Source organism: Falco cherrug, chromosome 8 (genome assembly GCF_023634085.1).
Source record: "Falco cherrug isolate bFalChe1 chromosome 8, bFalChe1.pri, whole genome shotgun sequence".
Classification (NCBI taxonomy): Eukaryota; Metazoa; Chordata; class Aves; order Falconiformes; family Falconidae; genus Falco; species Falco cherrug.
The window spans coordinates 19,403,995-19,431,378 of NC_073704.1; the positions used below are offsets into that span (position 1 = coordinate 19,403,995).

At 39.2% G+C, this 27,384-nt stretch overlaps 1 protein-coding gene across 3 annotated transcripts in view; it reads left to right on the top strand.

Annotated features, from left to right (window-relative positions):
- The window catches only part of CHN1 (chimerin 1), a 103,759-nt gene that overhangs the window by 38,543 nt on the left and 37,832 nt on the right, over positions 1-27,384 (top strand). For all 3 annotated transcript variants that reach the window (XM_055718310.1, XM_055718312.1, XM_055718311.1), the window contains one exon: positions 11,793-12,081. In XM_055718310.1, the coding sequence (XP_055574285.1) occupies positions 11,793-12,081 (289 nt within the window). The remainder of the gene's footprint in view (positions 1-11,792; positions 12,082-27,384) is intronic.

Consider the following 27,384-nt stretch of genomic DNA (forward strand, 5'->3'; position numbering starts at 1 on the left):
AACTATACATTCAGGTTTTGTAGTGAAGCTGTTCCATACCCCTCATCATCTCTGTCATCTTTCTCTGCGCCTTTCTCTTACTCTGTGATGATCTTTTGGAGGTGAGGGGACCAGGACTGCACATCCTGTTCAAGATGAAGTGGGCCATGGAGTTTTCTTTCTTTGTTCTCTAAATCTTTTTAAATGAGTTTTTGACTGCTGTGGAGCATTAGGCTCTGATGCTTTTATAGAACAAGCTTTAGCAGATCTAAAGATCTTGTTCCTGAGCTGCAATAGCTACAGACATAGCCTAGCACCGATTAAATGACCAAATATAGGACAGGGCAAATAATAGCTTTTTCAGGCTTAACCGAGGCAGTCAAATATTTTTAGTGCAATGCTGTGGAATAGTTAACTGAGTTCAAAGTGAAGATTTTGAGTATTTCTTCTTCTTTAATAAGGTAGAAAAAGTGATTCTTACACAAAATACCTTTTCAGTTATTAAAGTTGCTGGTGAATTACTGTAAAATCTGCTTTCCACTTATATGAGAAGCTGCATTTTGATCACCTTCTGATGAGCTGTTTTTGTCTACCTTCATCCATTATTGTGCAATTAATTTGCATAATTTCTTTTTTTTTTTAAGAGACTACCTTTTAAATCTAAATTCAAAAAAAGAGGGGTTTTTTTCAGAAAACAAATTTCCCAGAATTTGTAACTGAGGTAGAAGTACGTTCTTAGGGAAAAAGAAAACTATAATTTAAATTTTGGGTTAAGTGTGTGTTTGGCTAAATATTCAGACCTGTCCTGCAAAGAAAACTGATGTTCAGAGCCTAAGAAAGCCTGGGAAATTCTATCAGTTCAGACATCAGATGTAAGAGAATGAAGCATAAACACAAATAAGAGTAGAAAGCAGCACCCTACTATATTTAATGCCTGTACTTAATCATGAATGTGGCTTCTCATAGCTTATTTAAAAAAAAAAAAGAAAAATCATAGCAGAATTCACTGATTCACTAATTAATTAACCAAAGAATGCCACTGAAAATTTTTTGCAACCCTGAGGTTTAAAAAAAATTACTAACATGAGAAAATTATTGTAGGTATATATGTGTGTCCATACATATCAGCAAGTCTCTGTGACAATAAAAAAATATAAAATACATTGTAACATTAATTAGATGTTCCAAACTGATTAAAAGAACTGAAAATTCCTAATTAGTTCCTGGAGGTATTAGATCTGCTTTTAAATTTGGCAAAAGTGTAGTACAGTGCTTAATGCCAGGACCTATAGCAAATGACAGTAACAATAAGACAATGTAGCCTTTTGTGGTTGAGAGCTTGTTTAATAATTAGGATGAGGATAAGGAGGAAATGGGTAGAGATTGTACTAGTGGTAGGCGTTGAAGTGTGATGGTACTGCATGTTCTTTTGAGCAGATATCTGCTGTAGCACGTTCAGTTGGTTACCATGGTTTCCCTTCCTGCAATTCCTATTGTTGTGATACTGAGAATGAATGGAAATAAGGTTTTGCAGCATGATTTTTAAAAAAAAGGTAATGATGTTAGCTGTGATTATGAGTAGTTTGCTTTATGTTTGAGGGTTAGGGCACATTGAAGATTATGTGGCATCAGGAGAGAATTCTTGAGGCAAAATAAATGTCAAGAATTAGTAATCCTTAGTTTAGTCAACCTACTACACGTACTGTGCAAGAAATTGATACACATGTTCTGCCTCCCTAAATTATGAAATTGCATTAAGAAACTAGCCACAGATATTTTAAAAGGCTATTTTAGTAGGCTATTGAAGCATAACACTGCAAATGAACCTTTTTAATTTCAGGACAATTGCTTCGGTAGCCAAATGCTGTTCATTTTCAGCGGGCTCTTTCGGGACACACGTGTAGCGCTCTTCCAGAACATGTGTTGATTGCCATGGGATTACTTACATGTGTAAAATTCAACAACTGCAAGAGGCTTCTTGAATTCAGAGGTTAAAATTGTGCATCTGCATTCTTCTGGAAAGCCTCATTGTACAGACTGAGACATGGAAGGATTGGGGAAAGAAAAATCATTGGAAAAAACTTTCAATGTGTTAATAACTAAATTGTGGTCTTTAAAATTATGAATGTATCAAAATTTGGTCATAGTTCATCCTGAATCCACAGCTGATCTATAAGTAATCAGAAGGAGCCCCGCAAAATACTATCTGACTCCATCCCCTCACTTCACCGTGGTAACAGTATTCTGACATTATAGTAGTTGGTAGGAAAAAATTATAAAGACCATTTTAAAGACTATACTTTGCATATCTTTATGTGTATTTTTTTTTACCTGATTTGTAAATGCAGTGATTGGCAGTAGCAAGGACTGAATTCAGTGTCTAAAAACCTTTCTAAAATATTCATACAATATTCCTTTAGTTACTAGCTGAAATACCTGGGAAACTATATACACATAGGTGTGTACAGATATACATGCACACACCAACTTTAAAGCTTAGCTGGGATAGGTTTGATTGTATTTTGGAGCAATTCTATCTGTGGGATAAATATGTTTCAGCCTGACCCACTTTGACCAGTTTTCTTTATTCTGCATGAAATGGCAAAAGAGTGCTCCTTCCTCTGTGGCCAGCTGAAGCTCTTGGGGAGGGACTGTTCCTTCTCCCCCAGGCTTAGCCTGTCACACTTCCATAGGTGCAGAATTCAGGCGCATTTCAAAAGTTGGCCACTCTGGTATCTGTGGCTTCTTTTAGATGAAAGAGACAGTTCATGGTAAAGCTGTTTTATTAGGCTAACACAACAGGTATGCCAGCTAATATGATGGGCTGCTTCCCCCCCACCCCCCTTGTGAAGAGCCAAATATTTCATGAAAGCTTAAAATTTTGCTGTAACTAAAGCTGTCATTCTGTTGGCTGAGTAAATCATACAAGCTAGTGCTAGCCCCAGAGGAAGGTGTGCTGCTAAATTTTGGAGCTTGCTTTTCTGCTCTGAAGTAAAACAATTGGACCTCTAATTAAATAATCTTCCATGTAAAAGAAGTTTCTATTCCTATATAAAATTTCATACTAAATAATACACTGTTACTTTGTCAGTGGCGTGGAAGGTTCAGCCACCAGTAAACAACAATAGGTGTCCTGAATGTCATCTGCCTTATGTTAGCGCACCTGGGCACTACTGAGGTGGCTTCGCTTAAGTATGTAGAATAATAATAGCTACTAACCTTAATGAGTAATTAACTGGCTACCTAGGTCCTCCCACAGACTAGAATGCTTTTTTCCTTATGGTTCATGTCTTCTTGCTGTGTTCCTGTTCTCCTTCCCTCCTCTTCCCATCTGTTGTTGTTGTCAGCTCTGTTTTCTTTTGGCTAGAGTGTCTAATTTATCTTTGGCAATTCAGTTTGCTGCAGTCTTTCTCCTGCTCGTGTAAGTTCAGCGCTTCTCAGAGGAACATTCTCTGCTTTGGTGCTGTTGTGAACTTTTTGGTAACTTGTCCAAGAGCTGTCTGCTCAGTGTGTGTAGCTCGTTCATTTTGTGCTGTGTCCTTCACCTCTGCCTGTAGCTCCTGCTGCACCGCAGAGATCTACTGTAAGCTGGTGTGCGGTGGAGGCATTGGGCTTGTGCTGAGGCGCTGTGGCGAGCTCAGAAGACCTGGGCTCACTTTTTGGCTTCACATCTGACTTGGCTTGAGGCTTTTAAGTTTCCCCTGCCTCATTTCTTCATTAGAGAAGATTTTTTCTTTCCCATACTGTCTCACATGCCTTTTCAGTACAGAAGTCTAGGATCTCTTAAAAATGGCCCAGACAAAGTTGTACCCCATCTCCCAGACTGCCCCCAGTCACAGCTCCTCACAGCAGGAATCTGTGCTGTACTGTGCTGTTTTTATGGTGGTTAATATCTGCCTGGTTTTAAGCTTCTAGACACTGTTAGAGTTGAAGCAGTAACAAGTCAAATTATAATGCAATCAGATGATAACTAAATTGTGTGTATGTGTTCTCCTATTCTACCCTGCTCCTTCCCCCGTGAAAAAGATACATAAATTTTCTGTCCTATGCAGTTTCTACTGGAATGCCTTTTTTGCTTTCTTGCTTTTAGAAAATGCCACTTAGAAATACATCTTCGAGTTAGTCCTTTTGGTCGGCCTCTTCTTTTGCATGCTTTTGCAATACATATTTATGAATTTTTGTGTTTGGAGAAACAACTTTTTTCCTGTGCTTCACCAATAAGCAAAAGGTCCTTCAGCTGTAGATACTATGGATGCTTTATAAATATGTTTTTAAAGTAACACACAATAGCCTCGTATCATTGTTTAATCTCATAATTGTTTTCATCAAAACATTTATGAATTATTCAAACACTAAAACCTCTGACAGCAATAAATGTTACCTGGCCTAGTTTTCCTCTTCCTTTCCTTCTTTTATATTTGAAATCGATCAGCTGAGTTAAGTGTAAGTTCCTCCTCATTTGATGGGTGCTAGGAAGAGAATCAGGTTACTTTTTTTTTCTTTTATAACTTGAGATGAATAAATGAACTCGTAACAGTTTCAGTAATAAATTGATGTCTGCCCCACCTACTGCTGTGCTTGCACTAAGAAAGAAACTGTATTTAGAAAAAACAGAATATAATAATATAAAAGCTATCGATCTTTATTGATGAGCTGTTAGTAGCCCCAAAAATTCTAACAGTGTACATTGTATATGCAGGAACCATTGCATTTTGTATTATTATGCTTTTGTTTATTGTTAAGGAATGCAGCCTTGAGGAAAAACCATTTCAGAGGGCAGGATGATTATGTTGGTCAATCTCACTGTTCACAAAAACGTGATTACTAGAAGATTAGAGGTAGAATACACTGAGAAAACAACTTAAGTAGCAAATTGTGTAATAGCTTTAAGTAAACATGCATTGTAAGGTTGGGATTAATAGTGGCTTAAGGCAAAATTTGAACAGAAATCTTACTGTAGTTATTTTTAATCTAAGGGAAATAGAATATTTTTTTTAATATAAACTTTGAGACCTTGAACAATAGCCTATAGAGTGTATATTAAAAAAAGAAACCAAAACAGGAACAAAACCAATGTTTCTCCACTCTGCTCTCCAAAAACCGTTCGTGCATTTGCAAAGCTATTTTGTAATAATGACATTTTTGGGGGGTTTTCACTTGATGTCTTCTGCTCAGGTTTCCTCGATATACTGAAATAAAATATGCATATTGTCTTAAGGTAAGTTAAGAGCAAGTTGCTTTTAGTGTGAGAAAACCTGTAGAAGCAAAAAAGAAGTGTGACAGTCATGAGGAACTTTTAAAATAAACAGGGTAGATTTAGACTAGATGTAAGGAAGAATTTTTTTACAATGAAGATGGTGAAACACTGGAACAGGTTGCCCAGAGGGGTGGTATATTCCCCATCCCCAGAAACATTGAAGGTCAGGTTGAACAGGGCTCTGAGCAACCTGATCTAGCTGAGGATGTCCCTGCTCATTGCAGGGGGTTTGGACTAGATCACCTTCAAAGATCCTTTCCAACCCAAACTATTCTATGAACTTAAACCCTTGTAGGGAAAGCTGCTGTAGGCGAAACAAAAGTTAACATGTTTGAGCATTATGCTATGGCAGCTGTCTCTCCATACTACGTCTGATTGTAGTGGAGTTGCCATTACAGATCTGATGTTGTTCTACTTCTAAATTGACCAGAAAAACAATGTCATGTATGACCTGAAATGAAAATGTTATACATAGGTAGAGTAAAATTTAAATGCACGTTTTGAGGTTTGCTGAGCAGACACTGGTAAGGGTTGACAGCTTGGAAGAATTAAGACACAGTTCTGCTTTGAGGTAATATGAAAGCTCTCAGTAGCATGAAGTCATACTGTAAAATTAACTCTCAGAGAACAGTTCTTCAGAATTTTTGGTAAAGAAACGTAACTATTTGCTTAATACGAAACTGTGAAAATTACTAGCATTCCTGCTAGTAACATTTCCAGTAAGTGTTTATTCCAGGCATGTTGGCATAGGTTTTGCAAATACTGCTTTCATTTAAAGAGAAGGTATCAGGCTTTTACTACTTTCCCATGTGCATATAGATTTCAAATGTGTCTTAATCACTAACCACAGCGAGTCTTTTCCCAGGAATCATGGAGGTTTCATCAGGTAGAAAAAGCAGTAAAACATTGCCCAAAACATTGGTATTGATTCTGATTCAATCATCAAATCCATTCCAGGGACTTGTATCAAGTTTAAATGGAATAGGGCATGAAAACACAGTACTAAGAAGAGGTAATACATCTGTAAAAGAGCTTCTTTTGAATACCAGACATTATTTTCAAATGATCTAGCACTGATCAAGAACATTAATTTACTACTATAGTACTATTACACTATAAAAAACTACTGCATATTAATAGCATGCATGGTCCTTGATCAGCTGACATTTGTTCAGAGTTTGAGATGGTGAAAATTAGCTGTTAAAAGCTCTTTAAAGTAAAATAAGACATTGAGACAAGAGAAGAGGTTTTTTTATTATTTTGTTAGATTTAGTTGTGAAACACACCATTACAGGCAGGTACCAAGGGTTGATACCACTTTCTGTCTTTATTGTTTTCAGCAGCTGTTACCTACTGCCAATGCCCTAGAGCAGGGGTCCTCAAACTACAGCCCGCGGGCTGGATACGGCCCCCCAGGGTCCTCAATCCGGCCCGTGGTGTTTACAGACACACACCCCCTCCCGCCGGGGGTTGGGGGGGAAACCAAGCAGCCGCAGATGACTCCCTGCCACTGCATCCGCGTGCCGGCCCCCTGTTTAAAAAGTTTGAGGACCCCTACTCTAAAGCAATTGTCTGTCTCTCACTTGTGCTGTCCCTGACAGTGCTCATGAGCCACAGGAAGGTGCGTTGCTCTGGTCCTCACTGCCTGCTGTTTGCAGCATGCTGTTTGCGCAATATTGTTTCCCTTTTGGACAAGGAAGTTTGGGCAGTGATGCAGGTAAACAGTCTTCAGTCTCAGTTGAGGGAGACCGCTGGGAAGCTGTTGTTAGTGATACAGCACCAGCTCTGAATTTTTTTACTTGATCCTGACTAGACAGTGATTGAAGGTTGTATCTACACTGGCATGGGGTAGACACGTTGCAGTTCCAGCTCTGGGATTTGGCTTCTGTTCTGAAGGATGCCCTGTTTTTTTCATGTCAAACTAAACTACCATGCATTCAGCCAGTGCACAGGTCTGATTGGGTTTTAGAGATAACTTTATACCTAATTAACATTCATCAAGCAACAGTCAGCCAGCCAGGCAATTCTGACTTTCCAAATGGCGCAGGAAAACTATCTATAGTAACTGTACTTTGCCACCTTTCCTAGCCATATCAGACAATGGGGATTTTTTGTCTCCACTTGTATAAAATGCACCTTTACTTTCAATCCCTAATGTATTTGATTTCATTTATGCCTATTGTGTTCTTGTAAACTACTGCTAAGGTTTTGGAGATGATACTATTTGTCACGCAAGTTCTACAAGTCCTTGGCCATCCTCAGAAATGTTGCTAATAAATAATTTTTTAAAAAAATCACAAAAATGAGCTGTTCTCAGGAGTTGGAGACCTTTGGGGATAACTGCGTAGAAGAGGTTTTGACTGCATGCAAGACTTGTGTTTCTTTGATAAGGAAATGGGCCAAAAGGGCATATGTGGAATAATCTTGTTTTCTTTCACATGAACACAGCGTGATTAGGAGACATTCCTAATTGCAAGATTTCTTACATTTCTGTGGGTTTTTATGGAGTGTCAAGACTGTAGTCTCAAGTGTCATTTTAGTTTTCAGAAGTTGGAGCTGAAATTCTGGCATCTAATTTTAAATGAGACTTTTCTACCTTCTGGCCGCAAAGCATGTTAAGACACTTTTTCTCCAAGGGAAGATTAAGTCCAAGTGACCTTCAGGCACATATACAGAACTTAAGATTTCCCAGCTCAGTGTATGAAGTTGCTTGAAACTAATGAGGACACGAGTAGCCCCAAGGGGCATTAACTTTGTGGTCTGGTTGCAGCTACACATTTTAAATAATGCCTTTGTTCAGATACTCTTCTCATCATAAAACAGCCTGTGAAAGAGGTGAATAGCTACTGTACAATTCTGTATGTGAACTGTAAAATCCATCTTAGATGGTAAGAAAGTGTGGATGGGCTCTCGGTCCTTCACTTTTTCTTTTTGTTTCATCAGTGAATGCTGCATACAGAGTAGGTGGCTGAGTCTGAAGCCTGTCTCTCTCAAGCTATGATACCTAATTCAACTCTGCAGTCCTTTATTACTAGCCACATTTGCTCTACCATTTAATACATTTTCCCACGTTGTTATCCACTCTGCCCCACTGGCAACCAAAGGGACTAGACAGAGTGATTGCTTTTCAGACAACTTAGAATAAAAAAAGTCTTTTATCTGTAGTCCTGCTGCTTGCAAACAAATGCACAGTGGACACAATGAGACTGTTTGACATTTCAGAGGTCTATTTCTTTTTCTTGGAAAAACATCTAATGTTCCCCTGTTTAAACCAAAAGAGAACATACATTATCTGTGTCCTGCTTTCTATTTCTTAAACAAAAAACAGCTGGTACTAGTGCTTGCCTTTAGGAAGAGATCATCAGGAAGTTGAAATATCAGGTCTTGGCTCTTTTTAGTTGCCACAGCAATGTATAATTAACTAGGCTGCAGTAATGTTATAGAAAGTAAACATAAGGAAATATTTTTGCTAATGGAAAAATGTAAACCATAGTTTTAAGTAAGAAGGAAGGGACTGAAGATTAAATTTTAATGGATCATTTGCAACTGGACATGTATGTTTGTATCAATATTGTATTTTGATCACAATAGTATCATTGTGTTGTCAGAAAGCAATTTAAATGAGTCTGAAAGAAAGAAAACAGGAGACGTTTTTGATGGTACAGTCTTTTTGTAAAAGACTGGTGTTTCATTGATTTTGGGGGGTTTGGTTGGGGTTTTTTTCCTCCTTGTTGCTAATAGGATTCTATTTGAAAAACAATACATTTTCCTATAACATATCCAAAAATAAATGAACAGAAAAATGTTTGATTTGGAACAAATGGGAAATCAGTTAAAGGCAAGCCATTTTCATGTTCACCTTTTGCAGCAATATGCATGCAAGCACCTTTTCCAAATGATTATGACACTGATGCAGAGTAATTTGTTTGTCTAACTACCTTAACTACCTTTCTTGAAGTGGTAATAGTTAAATTATTTCAATTAATTTTAAAACAAGAAAGTTGAATGTACCTTTGGAAGGCCACACGTGCTAAAAGAAATTGGTGTGCAGTTCCCCAGATCCATACAGGAGGAAGTGTTTCAGTCTGTGAGGCTTACAAGAGAGATGAGTTTAGTCACGGGATGCTGTTAAAGAATTAAAACAGTGGAACGTTGTCTATGAGATACTCGTTTGCTGAAATGCAGGTGAGGAGCAGTGGGATAACGTACTTTTGGAAATCCTGTTCCTTGTAGTATCTCTCAGACACGCTTTATGTGCAGCAATCTGAACAGATGTACAGCGCAGGGGCTGCTCAGTAAAGCATGGCTGAGGTAGAACCACGCACCTGCTGACCCTGTCAGGAAGAGGACTAATCCTTTAAGAATGTTCTCTGTATTTGGCCATTTTGTTCTTCAGAACTTTGTTTTAGACTCTGAAGGATGTTAATAAAATCAAGGCACCATGTGAACTTAGTAACAGGCCCCGAGAAGCTTCCCTATGCCTTATCTTCTCTTGATAAGATTAGTGCAATTCTTTTTCTTCTGGAAAGCTAAGAGAAGTAAATGACCTTTGGCTTATTTAAAACTCTGCTATAAGTACTGTCAGAGCATATGTTACTGATCAGAGCAGCAGTTCACCTGCTACATCTCCTAATGAAAAGAATTCTGTTGCATATTGTCATTATTCTTCACCTTCAAACTTACTCCATTCTCCTGTCAAATTTTAACATCACAATGTTTGTATGTGCTCCATGTGCGTTATTCCCACTGACTTGAGCAGAAGACGGTGAAGGTTGTTTGCTTTGGCACGGCAAAGTGCTGAGCACTCTTGGCTCACATTGACTTCTCTGACAGTGGAGGGTATGCAAGGAGTATGTCTCGTCGTCAAAGCTTGCTTGCCACACGCTATGTTGAATAGAAAGATGCTCTGAAGGATAAGCCTGAACATGTTCCTGCCCCTTCTGCTGTAACTTAGGATGTTATCTTTCAACTTTATGAATGACTTGTATTCACTCAGAATTGCATCTTGTGACAAAACTAGCATTGGTTAAAAATGTGTTTCTTTCTGTCATTTTGTGATTTTTTGCTTTTAGTTTGCGTGGCATAAAAACGTGCATAGAAGTACTGATTCATTTCCAGTAAAAAGCCCAGGTAGTTCCTATGCATCTTGGCCTCTTTTCTTACTGAGCAGGATGCAGATTCCAGAGGGCCCCCTCGCCTTTGAGCGTTAGGTAAAAACAGCAGCTCCTGAAGTCACAGTCACTGTCAGATTGTTGATAGGGAGAAGGGAAGGTTTGGCGTTTTGATTCAGAACACAAGAAAAAAATGCATGTCACAGAATAAGTGTTTTTGCCCATATTTGCAAGAGTACAATATTTCACCAGGGGCAAGGTCTAAAATTATGGTTTCCCCTGTTTGGCAAGGCCCCATTGAAAAGGAGCCACTTCAGCAAAGCACCAGTGCTTACTTTGTCCTTTAACATCTCCTATGAAGCATTCTATTGTAAAATGAAAGCAATTCATCCTTTCAAATTTAGTTTTTAATACTTATTTGGCTGATCTGACCTCACAAGGGGGCCCAGTACGGCCACACTTGCTGCTGTCTGACCAAGGAATAACACTGGAGTGAGCTGTGAAAGCAGCTTCTTGCCTTCATCTTCCCTGCAGGAAATGCGTTGCCTGTTGCCAAGTGCAAACACTGGTGTGTTTTCAGACATTTAGATCGCTTTTAGGCAGAACATTGTTGCAGATTCTAAGTACAGTTTCTGAAAATATGTGAATATTCAGGTAAAATTGGCATTCTCATGGTTGCTGAGAGCCTGTATCGAAATCCTATTCCACCCCAACTGCAGAATGGCTAGTGTCAGATAGCTTTCGCGTTATATATCCTGTATATTACAAAGATTTGCTTGAAGCTCAGGACTTAACAAGCATAACACAGAAGGACTTTTGTACAAAGCTCGAAGAGTTAGTCCTTGGCCTTTGGCCAGGAATAAAGAATGCTTGCCCTTGTGCCATTTTGTCCTGTGCCGCTCCAGTTCTGGCAGCGGTTCTGCTTCAGTGTAATTGTTGGCACTGAAGCTCAGCTGAACCCTGAATGGCCTCTTCCTGCAAGCAAGCAGGGGTGCAGAGGTCTGAGACAGCATCAAAACTCCGTATTGATCAACTGTAATAGAGGACTCTATTATGAGAACTCTTCATATCAGAGCCAAGCAAATTGACTACAGCGATGCAGTAGTAAAGTACTTAAAAAAAAAAAAAAAAAAAAAGGCCAGAAAGAGTGTGAAGTAATTTTCAGTTTTTCCATGGGATAATGGAGGGGCTAAAAGAATAAGAGAACAAACAGCTCCTTCTGGGACCGTCGCTGTTTTGGCTGTCTATTTGCAGTTGTTGTTCATCTCTCTTTCCTATCTGTGCTAAGTAGTAGTTGAGTTTTTCATTCTCTTCTGGACCAGACACAGAGCATAGTCACAGCTTTAAGTGATAAAGTGTTTTTTATTGTTTGCAAAGGCTTGCTTACTCTTCTTTATTCTGCTTACTGTTCTTTAAAAAAAAACTTTCCCATTTCATTGAGGCAGATTTGGAAGTCAAACCAGAAACTTCAGACTCTACTACGATGGAAAGCACTTTGTTGGGGAGAAACGTTTTGAGTCCATCCATGACCTGGTGACAGATGGATTGATTACTCTTTATATTGAAACGAAGGCAGCTGAATACATTGCCAAGATGACAATAAATCCAATTTATGAACACATAGGATATACAACTTTAAACAGAGAGCCAGCACACAAAAAACATATGCCAGCCCTGAGAGATGAACATGATGGCAAAGAGTCTACAGGACAGGATGAGGTAGCAGAAAAGAGGGTAAGCAATTGTTAACCCACACTCATTTTTCTGTTAGACTTTTTGTTGTGTACTTTTAACCCTCCCCCTCTACTATAAAGTGCTAAAGGTATCTGAAGATATTTAGTCCACATTTATTTCCAGTATTGCATTAATAGTAATATTTAAACTGGTTATAGGGGGTTTTAATGGTAATTTTTGCATATTGCAAATTTCTATGATTTGGAGGTTAGTTATTTATCATTATGAGGTTCCTTTCTTCAGGTATTTTCATGCTATAGACGTTCCATTAAGGCACTTCTTTATTTCAAACAGGCTAAGAATATTTAATCTTAACATCGTTTACAGTGTATAAGACAACTGTCCTTTGGTCAAAAACTATATTCTTAATATATTTAGTATTCCCCAAACAAATGCATTCCATAATCTATTCAGCAGTCTGCATACAATGACAGTAAAGTTGTCCACATTATAAATAAGCCTGTTCATTAAGTTGATAAAATGTTAAAACATTTCACTTGGCTAAGTTCAGCCTGTCAGAAGCTGACAAAGCTATTTTTGGCCTCAGCCAGACTTATGAAGAACGATTGCTCTCTTCAGAGAGTTGCAGTATCAGCTGAGAACTGTGTCCTGGATTATAAAAGAAAAAACGAACAACAAAGAAATCTTAGAACCGGTGAACACAGAAATATTAAAGGAGGTTGGGAATGTATCAGGCAGACATTCCTGTCTTGTGACAGAGACTAAGCTTAAAAAGAAAATATAATGTAAGTTTCATCATGTTAAACTAAATACTTTGTTTATTGAAAAGCTGACATATGAAAGTCTTTTTAAAGTGTATTTTTACATATGTGTAGGTGTTAATGCATGTATAATAGTCTGATATGCTCCCTCATTTCACAAACTTCAGAATGATGTTAGGAATACCTAAAATGCTTATAGTGCTTAGAAGAAATGCTAGCCTTACTTAGGATCATCTGTTTGTCTTTCCAATCAGAAATATGTCTGCGATTTCAGTTTTTCTTGAGGTGGAGGAAAGGTCTTACTGACAATTTCCAGCATACATGACTATTACTGCGAAACTAAGCTCCATACAGAGTCCACAGAGAGAGAGGAGGCTCATAGCTTTGGTCCTTCAAATCCTTCTCCAGCAGAGTCTGTCACCCTGCACTGAATCTGCTGAGAGATGAAGCACCCAACTTAGCTTAAAGTATGAATCTTCACTGTTGCCGGATCATTTTGCAAAAGAAATAGTGGTGCAGATATTGAAGCTAGCTGACCACGTTAAATATCCAATTTCTTGCTTGTTAGGTACCAGTAGTAGAAAGGTGAGTTATCAGTTACAGTTCCTGACAGCCACTGACTTGCAGCATGCTGTTTCAAAAGAATTTTTTTGCATGTTATCATAGAGAGTTCATTATAATGCAAAGCCTGTGTAAAAATCTTCTGTAAGAGTTCTACAAGTCACCGCTTTGGGTTTCTGTGGTAAAATTAACTCTTCCTGCATTTAGCAACTTTCAAGTGACAACAGAACTCTATGCTGTCACAACATTTTTAGACTGATGAGAAAGTTTTCATAGTAAAGGAATTTCAATTATTATTATTGAAGAATGTTGTTTTTTCCATAATCACATGGCATTTTGTCAGACTCATCAACAATGTATACATATTGTTTTGAAACATTTTAATGAAATAGCTCAAGAACTATTAAATATTTCTCATGGATTTAAATTTTAGGTGAAAAACCTTTAGACTGGTTAGTCACGTAATTGCAACATCGCACCTGTGTGTCTGGAAGTTATAGGCAACTAAAGTGGCTTCATCTGCAACACAGTTCAACAGCAGTGGTGTTTCCTGGCCTGGAGCCCAGCTTTTGAGCCTTTTCTCTTTACTTGTCTTGGAACCATGTCGTTGTGAACACAAGGAGGCACACAGACATTGCAGTATAGTTAAATGTGGAAATTTCAGTTTAATTTTCAAGTCATTATCCAGTTGGGATTACTACCCGTGGCTGCACAGGGAAGGCACAGTGTGATCCTTTTTACTGTGGAGTGGTGCGTAGGTGACATCTTTGCTGCTTTTATACTTCTCAGGGTCGTTGCTGGAAGATGACACAGTACCAAGTGTCGCTTCACCCAGCAAATCTCCAATGAGAATAAGGCATTCAACCCCATGGCCAACACCCGATCCTGGTAGCAACCTCAGCATTTGGAACAAGCCCCAGCATCCAGCTAAGGCTTGCCAAATCCTTTCTCCTTCCTCTGTAAGCCACAGGATGTGGGGAGCATGGGAAGGGGAGGGGTACAGTGGTGGCCTCACCGAATGTCTCATGGGGAGTGGTGGCTATGTGCAGGGTGGGAGTGGTGGGGAGAGGAGGCCTCAGAGGGCTTTCCCAAGTGTCTTCCGTCACTGTCTGGGGGACTTGACTACTTGCATGCCCACTAAAGCTGTCACCTTGACAGCCTGGAAGAACTCAGGTTCCATGGGGTGAATATAACCAACTGGAGGACTGTACAGGCAGGTGACTGAATCACATCTGGTGGTTAATTTTATATTAAAAATTGAAATAATGACATATATACTTGTTTGATAAATAATTTGCATTTAAAGCACGAGTAGTGGATGACAGGAAGTATTTCTCTAGCCTACCTACTGTAAAATGTTAACATGCTAGCAGTGAGGAACGCAGGAGAGATTACATCTCCACTTAAACAAAATACTCAATCTCTGCTAGTTTATAAGCTTTGTTAAAATAATAATAATGACATAAGAAGAATATACATATCCTCTACTAAATTACTCAGAAAGTAATTTTACCCTTTTTGTGCAGGCTTCTGCTTCTTATTGCTATTTACTTGAAAACTTCAATTAAGTATTTCCCTTATTATGACTCATTTAACCATGATGTAAGGAAGCTTTCTTATAGGACATTTATAAATAGGTCAAGTAGTCTTTCTCTTTGGTGGGAGGGATGGCAGAGTGATTCCTGTTGTCCGATATAAAGAGAATATCACTGAATTGATACCGACAATTCTAACAAAGAACACGAAGAAATCTCTTCAAAATCCAATGAGAAAAAACCATTGTCTTATGATGCAAACAGTAAAATCTGTGTGCTACAACGTTAGCCCATAAGCCTCACGGTAAGGATGAAAAATTCTGCAGGGTACAGTATTTGGCAATTAACGAGTCTTTACCTGTTTTATACTGTGGCCACACAGCTTAATCCTACACTGTACGCTTCCTTCTCCATAAAGAGAGGAAGAAACCTGGGTCCTGAGCGTTGGTCATCCTGAGCCAAAACACGTTCCCAGATTTGCAGACTGAGGCTGTTCAGGTAGGAATCTAAACTTTGTGCCTGCAGCTGTTGCCCAGTCCTGTGTGGGTGGTGTATGAAAGACGAACCATTCGAAAGAAGGCAAGGAGCAGCACGCAGGCTTTGATGGGGGGACAGCTGGGGTGAATGTAGTTTTGCTTTCTGCTGTAAAATGAGGTGGAGGAAACTGGGCAGCCAGAGAACACACCCCAAACTTCAGAGTGAAGTATGAAAGAGCACTTCACTTAGCCTTGAATTTGATGTGTGGCAGTAGCGGGGAATGCCACAGATTTGTGTTAAGATGCCTTGCAGCGTGCACTAATAGTACTCTGTTTGTTTCCCGCTCTTTTCAGCTATTATAGTAGAAGAATTCAGCATGTGTTGAGTGACTTGTCAGATGCAATACATTAAAAATGAGCCTTAGTAAAGGAGAAGGATTTAAAGACCATAGAAGAAGAAAAGACAAAAATCATGCAGTCATTAGATGAGGATTGTAGGACACAAATCACAATACTCCTAAGTACTGAGTCCTGCAAGAGACCATATTGTGGTGTGATTTAAGATGCAGTGTCTAATAGGAAAAGCATGAGAATATAATCCACTGTGCAGCATGTGCTTCACTGATTATGAGAAGGAATATGACTGCTTACTGTGTACAAGTATATATTAGAAATTAAAATTTCTGGTTAATGATTTATGGTTTTCATAACCTATGACAGAATTAATAAATAGGGATAACTGGAGGAGTGGAGATTGAAAACAGGAGAGTGCTTGTCGTGCCTGAATGCCCTGAATAGATATTTTAGCTGCCCTACTAGAAAAGGTGAAGCTGGTTCCCAAAACAGTCTGTGGATTCTTCAGAACTCAATTGTGCAGCCGTCATGGTCTGTGTGTTAAGAGAGGACTAAGATTCATTTGAAAGAGGGCTTCCCATGTGGATTCAGTTTGTATGGCCTAGCGTGGAAGTGGAAATAATACCCACTATCACAAGATTTATTATTCCTCCAGTGCCTTGAATACTGATGGATCTCTGAACATTCTCCACTCTCAAAGGTAATTATGGCCTTGGAGCAGATGACTTGATTCTGTTAAATACCTTATAAAAAAGGTAGCTCTCAGATATTAGTAAGTACCTAGATACAGATATTACAGTCCTTCTTGAAAGCCCTGCAAAACATGATTTTTTTTCCATTTTGACATGCTTTTGAGATATTAATGTAAGAAGTTGTACTAGTGATTTATTCAAGATTTAATATTTTTTTACACGAAAACGAATAATTAGTTACGAGTTATCCCATCTTTCACACGAAAATGCTGAGGTTAACATTAGGATAGCAACTGAATTACATTTATTCATGTTTACTTTGGTGATAAGTGCCATTTCATCAAGAAACTTAGTGGCTGCAAATCAGTTAAAGATTTGCTTTCCAGCAAAGCATTTGCTTTCTAGCAAAGATACCTTTCTAGACAGTACTACATTCAGTTCAGTTTTGACAGGTGGAAAGAATTGAGAAAAGGTTTGTGGCAGCAGTCACCCAACAAAAGCACCCTTTTGTTCTGTTTTTAATGACCTTAATGGTCATTTAGTCTTCCACAGTGATGAAGGCTGATTGTCTGCAACCCTGTGCAAGGAGATCTGGAAATGTAAATCTGTGTAATTTTAGTAGGAAATATGCTTTTAAGCCTGCCTCCAAAGATAATCCAGAATGTAAATCTGTGTAATTTTAGCAGGAAACATGCTTTTAAGCCTGCCTCCAAAGATAATCCAGATCACAAAGTTAATTGCAATCTCTGTGTACATTTCTAATGGATTCATAACTGCCCCCACATACAAAATGAAGAATCTTACTTATAGGTGTTTGCAGAGGGACCAGTTTCACTTTCCAACCTTGAATGGAGACTGACATTTTCATTAATGACACTACTACTTGTTTCAGTATATCTCACAGAGAAGGGACCTGAGCTTAATTTAAAACAAAAATTAAAAAAAAAAAAAAAAAAAGTTTTAGTGTAATTAAAAATTTTGAGAATTTGAGAGATCCTAAAAATGCTCACTGTTCTAGTTTTGTTTGTGGAAGCGCTTTTTGGGAAAACAAGGCAAAGGTAAAATGAGAATAAAATATAGCATTCAAAAAAAGCAAAGCAGAAAGCAAAAACTCTTACTTCTGTATTGCTACTGAGGAACCGATTTCATGATGACTCCTACTCCACCCCTGACTTGCAGTTTGGGGTTCAAGTGGCTCACAGTCTGTGATTTAATATTTTTCTTGTAGGAGAAACCAAGGAAAAGCTGAAAGGTGGAAACCAGAAATCTGGTACTGAGAAAAATATTTAAGTGGCATTTCATTACAGTTCGTCTCGATGATCTTAAAGATCTTTTCCAACCGAAATGATTCTTCTGTGATTCTGCTTTTCTACTTTTGCTGTCAGTCAAATCTGTTAGTAAGATCAGCTTAAAAGCTTCCTTCACCAAGTTTTGTCTTCAGTGAAAGGACATCAGAAAACGTAGCCAAGGAAGTTATACTAGGCTGTCATAGAAGCATAAGCCCCCTTAGCAAGGTCTGTGGTGGAGGAGGACAGCTTTGAACAACACTGGTGCCCAGGAATGCCACTGCTGGGACTGGTAGGAACTAAAAAGAAGGTGTGGGCTTAATAATCAGGGAGGAAAGTGGCTTCGAGAGTGAAACAATCTCGCTGCTGGAAGTTGTTTGAAATATTTCCATTTACTTGAATTAACTTAATTTTATGAGAAAAAATGGGGGTGTAACATATAAAACTCTAGACAAGCCATAGCTGTAACAAGGATAGTGACAAAGCAATAATGTTTTTAAAAGTACAACTAATGAATGTTTACCTTAAAGTACATTTAAAGATGCAGGAGACTGAGCACTGAAGAATCCCATGGGTTAACTTGAGAAGATTGTCAACTGTTTTCTCACAAACGTTCCTTTCCCATCCCTGCGCGGGTGTCCATGACAATCACTCTGTAAGTTTAATGTAATTTATAAATAAAACATAACACTGTGGAAGGCAAAAACTTCTATTTATTTCTTCTAGGTTTAGCCCATCTTTCAGCAGAGACTTGAAAGCACATATGATTTTGTCAATACCAAGAAAGTTCTTAGCAGGATAAAGGACAGGACTACTTTTTAGGTAGCTGCTCCAGCATATCGGCAGCATTGTACTTTGCAGAGATTGCCCCAGCATCAGTCTTCCTCATCTTCCCTTTCTGTGCATTAGCATTTATGGCGGTAAGGATCTAGTGCCATATATGCAATTATATATGGCACATACAGTTCAAACTAAAACTGCAAACAGTTATGATGTCTTTTTATAAGCATATATGTTTTTAACTTAACTATATGTTTATTAAGACCTGAGAAAGGAGAGCTAATAGCACACGCTGTCCAGTGTGCAGGTATCAACACAGACAATTCTTTTCTCTAAACTGCAGGGTGCTTTTTTTACTCGTAATCACCAAGAGTAACCTAAGCCCTTATTTATGTTCAGTGTGACAGTAAAATTGATACACTAAAAAGATTATATAAACTGATCTTGTTTTAAGATTCAGAGCTTCCAAATGAAACATAAGCTTTGCTAATTTAATCCCCAGGTCACAAAATATCTAGTCTTTCTCTTGTCAGTATCTCATGCTTATAAAGCATAAATTAGCAAGCCAGAATTGTTTTTTAAGGCTCTCTAACTGGACCTGTAGCTCAGTTCCAGTGCTAAACATGGTCCTATAGCTCTCCTGTTTTCCCCGGGTCAAATTCTTTCTTCTTTCCTTGCCAGCTCTGGTCAGTGCTCAGCTGTGCTCTAATAGCTCCTGCAGGTTACAAATGGCATCCCAGCTGATTCCAGTTAGCCTCGCAGGACCTTGCCTGCCTGTGCCTCCAAAGCACATTAATGTGTGGGATTAATGTGAAGTGAAAGTTCTGTGCTTGTGTTGGTAGCCTGCTTGTGTGTTGCTGGTCTAGTATTACAAGGTTCAAAACAAATAATGCTCCACAAACCTCAGGCAGTGAAGAAGAGGCTTAGGTCAGGCTGCATTTCAAATGCACAGCATGCCTCCTGTCACGATGCTGCTCCTGCAGGGAGGTTTCCTCTGTTTTGTAGGTAAGCACAGCTGAGGATCAGCATCCCACTTCAGCCTTTTGTCATGGGTACAAGTCACTTGACTGCTTGCTGAGATGACTTTTCACATTACTTTCTGCTTTTTCACATTACTTTCTGCTTTTTCACGTTATTGTGGCCCTTTATGATCTGGCATGTGAGATGTGTGCACAAAGATGAAGTCTTCAGAAAGTCCAGTGGCTGGTTGCACTGAGACAGGCAGCTGCCGTGTGAATACAGGGGGTCTGGCCTCTCAGGCTCACAGACCAGACCCTCAGCAAAAGTTTGGGGAGTACCTGCCCTCAGTGTATGCCCTGAGCCTGATCTAGCCTTTGTAAAATGAGTAGTGTACATAACTGTTAAAAAGGCTGTAAGTCGGTACAGTTGCTGTGCCATTAAATGTGAAGAATACTGGTTGTGTTCTTCCTGATAAAATGAAACCATTAGCAATGAATAAGCTATTATTCTTTTCCTGTGTTTCCAGTGTTGTGAGGTAAGTCAGTGTGAAGCCCTCACCAGCATTTTTTTCCAGGGTGTCTAATGCATGGTGGTTCGGGTCTGGTTACGTTTTTAAGACCCTTCAAAAAGGACCATGTAGCTTTAGCTTCTCTTATGTGTCCTGGTTGAAGTTTTGTTATCCCTTAACTGGGATAGGCTAGCACTAGAAGGATCACAGGGAGGGAGGAAGGAATCTCCCTTAGCTCTCGAAGAGCCAAAGAGGATAACTTTCTTTGGGTGCTCTTCAGGGTGAGAGAGTTTTCCCATCCTGGCCTTAGTAGACAGGACACAGAAATACAGAGGTCCAGCTCAATTCCTGGTGAGCAATGGAGAGCTGTCATGGCTTCAGCCCTAACATGCTGTAGGAGTCTGCTGCTTACCTTCCCTATGGGCCTTACGCTTGAGGTTTCCAAAAAGGCTGCCTAGATGTGTAATGGGGAAGCCTCATAGGCATGTATAAGGAAATTAGAATAATCTTTTTTTAAAAAACAACAATAAACCCCTTGTGGTTTCCCTTGACTTTTTATGCCTTCTCACAACTGAATAATCCATGCAGTGGCTGCAGAAAGGAGAAGGTGAGTCTCTTTCAGAGCAGCCTCTAAAGCAGGCATGTGGTTGTCATTTTTTGCTTATGCAAAGAGCTTCCTGGACGGTGAGGGACTGCCGTGGGCCGCTCGCTGGCAGCTCCCTCGTTTGTTGTTCTCCTTTCTTAGCTATGTGAGTTTTGAGTCGTCTCTTTTTTTTTTTTTTTTAACTCTTCCTCCCATCTGGCATCTCCTAATTATTTTCTATTACTAATCACTTCTACAGGAAACAGACTGGACTGTTGAATTAAGAGCCCTATAAAAGGATAATTTTGTTATTTACAAGGTTCTTACCTCACTTAGACTTTATAACGTGACACTGTATAGCTGGTGATAATCACCTTGGGCTACGATCGTGTCTAATCTCATAAACTAGGCAGGGTCAGGTCTGGTCACTATCTAAACATGAGAGGCCTAAGGAAGAGCCGAGGCTGCGGGAATTTGGGCTGGTAGCACCTTTGGCTGTGAACTAATATCCAGTGTGTCTTGTGTTTTGTACCCTCTGCAATTCCGTGTAGCCTGCGTTGAATCTGTGCTGAGTCTGACTACCAGGCATTTTCTCCACTTACCTTAGATAAGCTCCTTTTTCCCTCTTAGGGTTTGCAGGGGAGTGTGTGTTTTATTTATTTGGAAGGGGAGAAAGCATTTTACATCGGTCACTGTTTACATGCTCACAAGTACAAATACGTGTCACTTGCCTTCTGTACAAAGATGGAAAGGACATGGAGCTGTGGCTGTTGTGTTGCCTCCCATTCAACTAGGGCACATCTGCTCCACCAATAATTGCCCATTCATAAGTGGTTACCAAACCCTTAAGACCTATGAAGAATGAAATGAAGCATTTTAGAAGTGGTAGCAGAAAGAGAAGTAGTTAGAGGTGCTTAAATGAAGTATTAGACTGTGAAATAAAAAAAAGAACAACCATTTACCCTACGGTTAATGCCTCAGAAGCTGATCTGCTCTTGTTTCTTTCCTTTTGATCTTTCACAAGAAAAAAGATGTTTTCAGATAAACTTCTCATGCTTAGTTTTAGTCTCTAGCTCAATGTTTTTCTTTTCAGAATGTGAACAAAGTAAGGAGAGCAGTTTTGTTACTAAGCTCAATAAACTGCTTGCTCTTATTACTTCAAACTTGTCACACTCCTCATCATCAGTGAAGACAGCAACTCTTGCCAGTTTTTCAAAGTCCTCCTTTGTTCATCAACTTTGAGAACGTTAAACTTTTCCATATTTAACCTTTTTTCTGCATGGTATCAGCAGTTAGAAACAGTGTTGCTTCTGGTATTCACTGTTCCTACAGTCCTAATGTTTATGCAAGTTAAAAATCATCACACTGAAAAATCTGATTCTCAGTTGATGAACTGAGAATTAGTTGCTCTAATTCTTATCATCTTAGTACTGATATTCCTTCCTATCCATACAACTTCCAAGATAACCACAGGATTATGTGTTTCTAATAGTGATGTTCATATTATAATGCACTTGGACTATATTGCTTTTTAGTGGGAATTATTATTGCATTTGGTTAGAGCTAAAGCAGTCTGAAATTGTTTGCCTAAGGAGTATTAGAGCTAGTATCACAAAGTATAATGTTCTCTATTAAACCTTAGTCATGTGTGTAAGTATGATTTAGTAAATTTTATATATTAAAATATCTATGATTTAGTAAATTTTATTTCCAATTTGTGAATTAGATTAGTAGCACTTATTGGCAAGCAGCTTTTCCCCTTCCTGAGAGAAGAGTGGAGGAATATTGTGGAAATATGTATGTATTACATTTTGCATGTGATGGTGAAATATTTTAAAAGCTGCATGCTTTATATCATGTTTCAGATAATTTGTTGGAGAAGTCTTGAAGCATTTTCCAGTTAGTATGATAGTGAATTACATTTGCATTCAGGCATTTTGGTGAATTAGCTGATGATGAAAGCAACGATGTGTTTAATATAAATGTACAAAAATTGCAAAAAGTATCATGCGTTGCTATCTTTCACAGATTTGAAGTGGTCCATCTCTTTAAGTGACAGCTTCTCATTCACTCCAGCCTGCAAATCCTTGCTAGCATTTGTTCCAGCGCTGCAGCCTGGTGCCTGAAAAATGCCCATCACCTATGTCACACACTGAAGTTCTCAGGGCAGACTCACTGTTCAGCAAGTTGATAATGCTGAGAGCTTACTGGATTGGGGTTTTTTTTTATGGGCCTTATGGGTTAATTCTCTTGAGCTATTTTTATTGTTGAAAAATCAAACAAAAATCTTATGAGCAGTGCTAGTTGATGGTGGCAGTACAAATAAAAAATTGCCCTGTAAGATGGGATGAAAAACATGACTAAGAAAGCAGTTGTGCTATAAACATTTTGTTCATTGTCAATAATTCTGTTCATTGACAATGAATTTAAGAAATGGAACTATACCCCAGACTAAGTCTTTTACTTTTGATGTGCCCTATACTCAAAATAAGATCTTCTGTCCAGAGATTATGTGCCTCTGAAATCCCAAATGTCAGAACTTTGAGTTGCTGATTGGGACTAGTGGATTTCCACTGAAAATAGGCATCAACTAAACAGCAAGAAACCATTGGGAAACCATGGGGAAAAAAAAAACCAAAAAAAAACCCCAAAAAAACCCACCAAAACCAACCCAAACAAAAAAAAAAAAAACCAACAAAACCCAACCCAAAATAAAAAAAATCCCAAAGTCCTTCCTACATAACAGAAGTTGTATAACCTGTCCACATGCCGACGCCTGCTTCTCCCCCAAAAGGTAAATAATTTTTGTAGCCCAGTTTTTGATGGGGAGTTGCATTGCCAGCCCTGTTTGGAATCATTCAAACTTACTCTGTTTTCAAGTCAAGACATTATTTAAATTTATTTCGATGATGCTGGGGTTGACCATTTGAGATGATGGTTTCTTGAGTGCTTTCTCAAGTAAGGATTTTTCATAGTTATAGCTTCCTCTAGGGAAATGCAATGCTTCCTGCCCTTATATGAAAATTTTCATGACACAGGCATTTTAAAATGTTAATTAGGAAACTGAGAGGGAATACATAGGAAAGATGAACCATATGTGGAAAAGGAGGAATGAGAAAATTGGAATGCTAGTCAACAATGTAAAATGAGTCTTTTCTAAGAATGTGATCAGGGATTGGAAGATTTTATGGGTGGCAATAAACTGATAATTTGATAATAACTGATAATTTCACTCGGGGAGCAGAGTGTAATTCCACTGCCAATTCCACTCTGGTTTCATTCATTGCAGGTTTCAAATCAGTCTTGATTTAAATAGAGATTTATGCAAGGATAGTGGGAGCCCACATGAGGGACTCATTTGAAGGATGATCAGCCTACCTCATTTTCTGAATCTGCCTAATTGCATTGTATAAAATGAATGTAGACCCTGGCCCACTGCGCTGTTGCAGCTATGCCCATGGACACGCATGCACCTAGAAGACTGGTAATCAGGGTCTGCAAGGAGTGCTGATGGACACTGAGGGTTATCCCGTTTTGTAATTTTTCTGCAGTGAGGTGGTCATTAAGTAGATTTTCACCATTATAAATTTTGCAATAATGTTGTATGTCCATATCACAACTCTAGTATTCCTTCAGGTTAAAAATTGTGTTCACTTTGATTCATGGGGTTGAATCAAGTGATAATTAAGGAAGGATTAGGAGACTTTGCACTCTTAGTCTTATGTATGCTAATTAAGTATGATTATGGACTGAAAGTATGTTGAAGAAAGAAACTGTGACAGCACATGTATCATAGCAACATCGCTTATTCAGGAAGAAGTGGATGGATTCAAAATAGAGGATGTGCCAAAGGAGCAGGTGTAGTCTGAAATACAAATAGTGTTTAGAAATTAATGAGCTGCAGTTCTCAATTATAATATAATTGAATTACTCTAAATTGAATTACTGTGTAGAACAAAAAAGGCTAATATTAGATGCATTAGACTAACAAAAAAAGCTAATGTGAAATGAGTATTATACATCAGGTAAGAAAATATTAATGAGACATAAAAAGCAATTTCCATACCACCTGCCCATGTTATACCAGTAGCCAAAGCTCCTATTCCATGAAGAATAGATGAAAAAAACCCTAATATATGTATTAATAGAAAGACCTTGTGGATTACATGATTATCATTATCCCTGTGTATACATTTTGAGTTACAAAAAAGATAAAGAGGTCTATTGTAAAAACTGCTTTTATCAATATGATTCTTAAATGGATATCTTAAAGGAAGTGTTGTAAATTATTTATTTCATGAAGTTTGGCCACTGTCAACATTTCCTTGCTAGAAGGCAGGTGAGGTTCCTCATCAAAGGGTATGGTTAAGCTTTTTGATGTGCCTTTTCTTTTATGTATTTTATTTTATTTTTATTTGAGGAAATCCTTATAACAGTGTGGGTCAGATGAGAAATAAACCATCATCAGTCTCTTTTGGTTTCAGAAGATTAGTCTAACAGCCTATTTTCTCTTATGATACTTAAATTTAGTATTTAGTAACAAAAAGCATTTGCCAAAAGGGTAGTATTCATGAAGCTGCCACTTCACATTACACTTTGACCATTATCACTCCTAGACAGCATTTAGTCTTGTGGCACTTATCAATTACTTTGAAGGTCTTTTTGGAATACAGTCTGCTTTGACATGTCACAAGTCAAGAGGCTTTTGCTGGAGTGGCCCCTCCCTGCAATGAACGTCAGTCATGCCTTGGTCACAACAGCACAGCTCCCTGCAGGCCAGCAAGGCGACACGCCATGGACAAAGGGAAGGAAAGAAAATGCAATGCTATTACCTGAAACAGAATATGCTGACTAAATGGGAGCGAGATGGAGAAGCTGTTGAGGAGCAGCCTCTGAGGGTTGCTTCCTTAGGCAGAGCTCCTTGCTCCATCAACTCATCCTTCCGTAGGTCTCATAGCTTCACGACAGACCTCTCTAGCCCCAATTTAGCAATGTGTGACAGTGTAACAGTTGACTTAAACTACGTGAGTAGTCCTTGCAGTCTCTCTGCTTCTGCCTTTCCCGGGGAGAGGGGCGCCTGGCACAGGCGGCTGCTTTAACTGGCTGCTTAGCTTACCACCTCCATGGCCCAGGCTCCTGGCAGGAGGAGAGGAAGATAGGGTGGACTGAAACCAAAGCTATGAAGGATGGAAGGGTGGATGGAAAGAACTGAAAGCAGAACTGTAAAGGATAGGCTTTGTCTGAAGGATTTACTGGAGGCAAATTTTGGTGTTTTGTAATGCTTCTCTCCTTGCTCATGAACTGTCCTGCCTGCTTTGCCTGGGGAACAGTGAGGCTGCCAGCCCTCTGAGGTGGGGAGGCATATCTTCTGTGCTCTGCCAGCTCTCAGTCCCCTCCTGTACTTAACAAGTTTGGCTGGAGCTGGCCCCTTTTTAATGCAGCTTGTTTTCCCAAAGAGAGAATGGGGTTGTGGTAACGAGCTGCTGCAAAGCAGCAGAGAGAATTGCTGAGGCTGATACACCAGCTTGAACTCATGGTCATGGGGAACTGCTTTCCTCACCACAGACTCAGGAGTGAAAAGACCTTGTTTCTTAGCTTCCTGGGTAGCTATTTTCATGGTGTTTGATTGGCATATCCTGCCTCAGCATCACACAGCTTGGCAGCAGCTCTGCTTTTGTCAAGCAGTCATATCTTGCCCCTTGTGAGCAAGGTGGTAGACCCTGTCTTTAAGGAAAGGGCTGGAGCAGTGGGTTATTGTAACAGAGGCAGCTGGGCCTGTGGGGATGCTCTTCATGGGTGTCTGTAGGGAAGAGCCCTGGGGTGCTGACTGGCTCAGGAACAGAGGAAGACAAGGCCGGTGCCCTGGGAGCGGTACAGGACTGTGCTGTCTCGCCCAGAACATAACCCTGTGATGAAGCATATTATTATTTACACAGTACAAATGAAGTCATAGCCATTGCTTGTAACACCCAGCTTAGCACCATTGCTGATTGCAACCTCCACATCCCTGCCTCCGTGCATTCACAAGTGCCCACATACACCCCTGTAGTGGCATTTGTACCTATGGAGTGTGCAGGCATCCCCAGAATGAGCCCCCTTCTTCAGCGGGCACAGCAGGCCAGCTGCTGACCTCGCTAAAAGCTAAGTCACTGGATGTTAGCAAAGTCCTCCAGAACCACACCATAAGCTGAACTTGTTACTGGAGGTACTGTGAAATTTTTATTTTATTTTTGCCATGGCTAGATCCATGGCTATATACCAAAATAGTGCCCTCCAGAAGGAAAGAAATGTGTTGTGTTTGCCACTAGAAAAGTGCCCTGGTTTTGTGCCGCTATCCAAAACAGCAAATGCTGATTGTTTTTGTCTCGTCAGCTATTGAAAGAGAGCAATAGTCACAGTGGATGTTTTTTGCCAGTGTGTGGTTTCAAATTGTCATTTCCAAAGGCCCACGTCGGTAACTGCCGGGAGCAAATCTGCAACCCATCATGCCACTAGGAACAAAATACGCTGGCTGACCTAGATCCAAATCAGCTGCAGTGACGGTAGGTTATATGAGTAAAGCTACAGATAAACAGCTTTTCTGTTGGCTTCCCCTAAGGTGTCTCTGCTTTTTTGTGAGTATGCTCCCTTGGTGTGAAAACCTGGGTACTTCAGGTAAGCACATCAGTGCAAACATGAAATCTTCCCAAATAATGCTAATGGACTCTAATTGTATTGCACAATACAGTACCAAATAAACTCTCTTTTTGTGCAGTAATTTCTAGCAGCAATATTGGGCAATATTTTTTCCATAATATAAACTTTGGTTTAGATTATTATTTTTTAAATTTAACAATCGTACTTGAA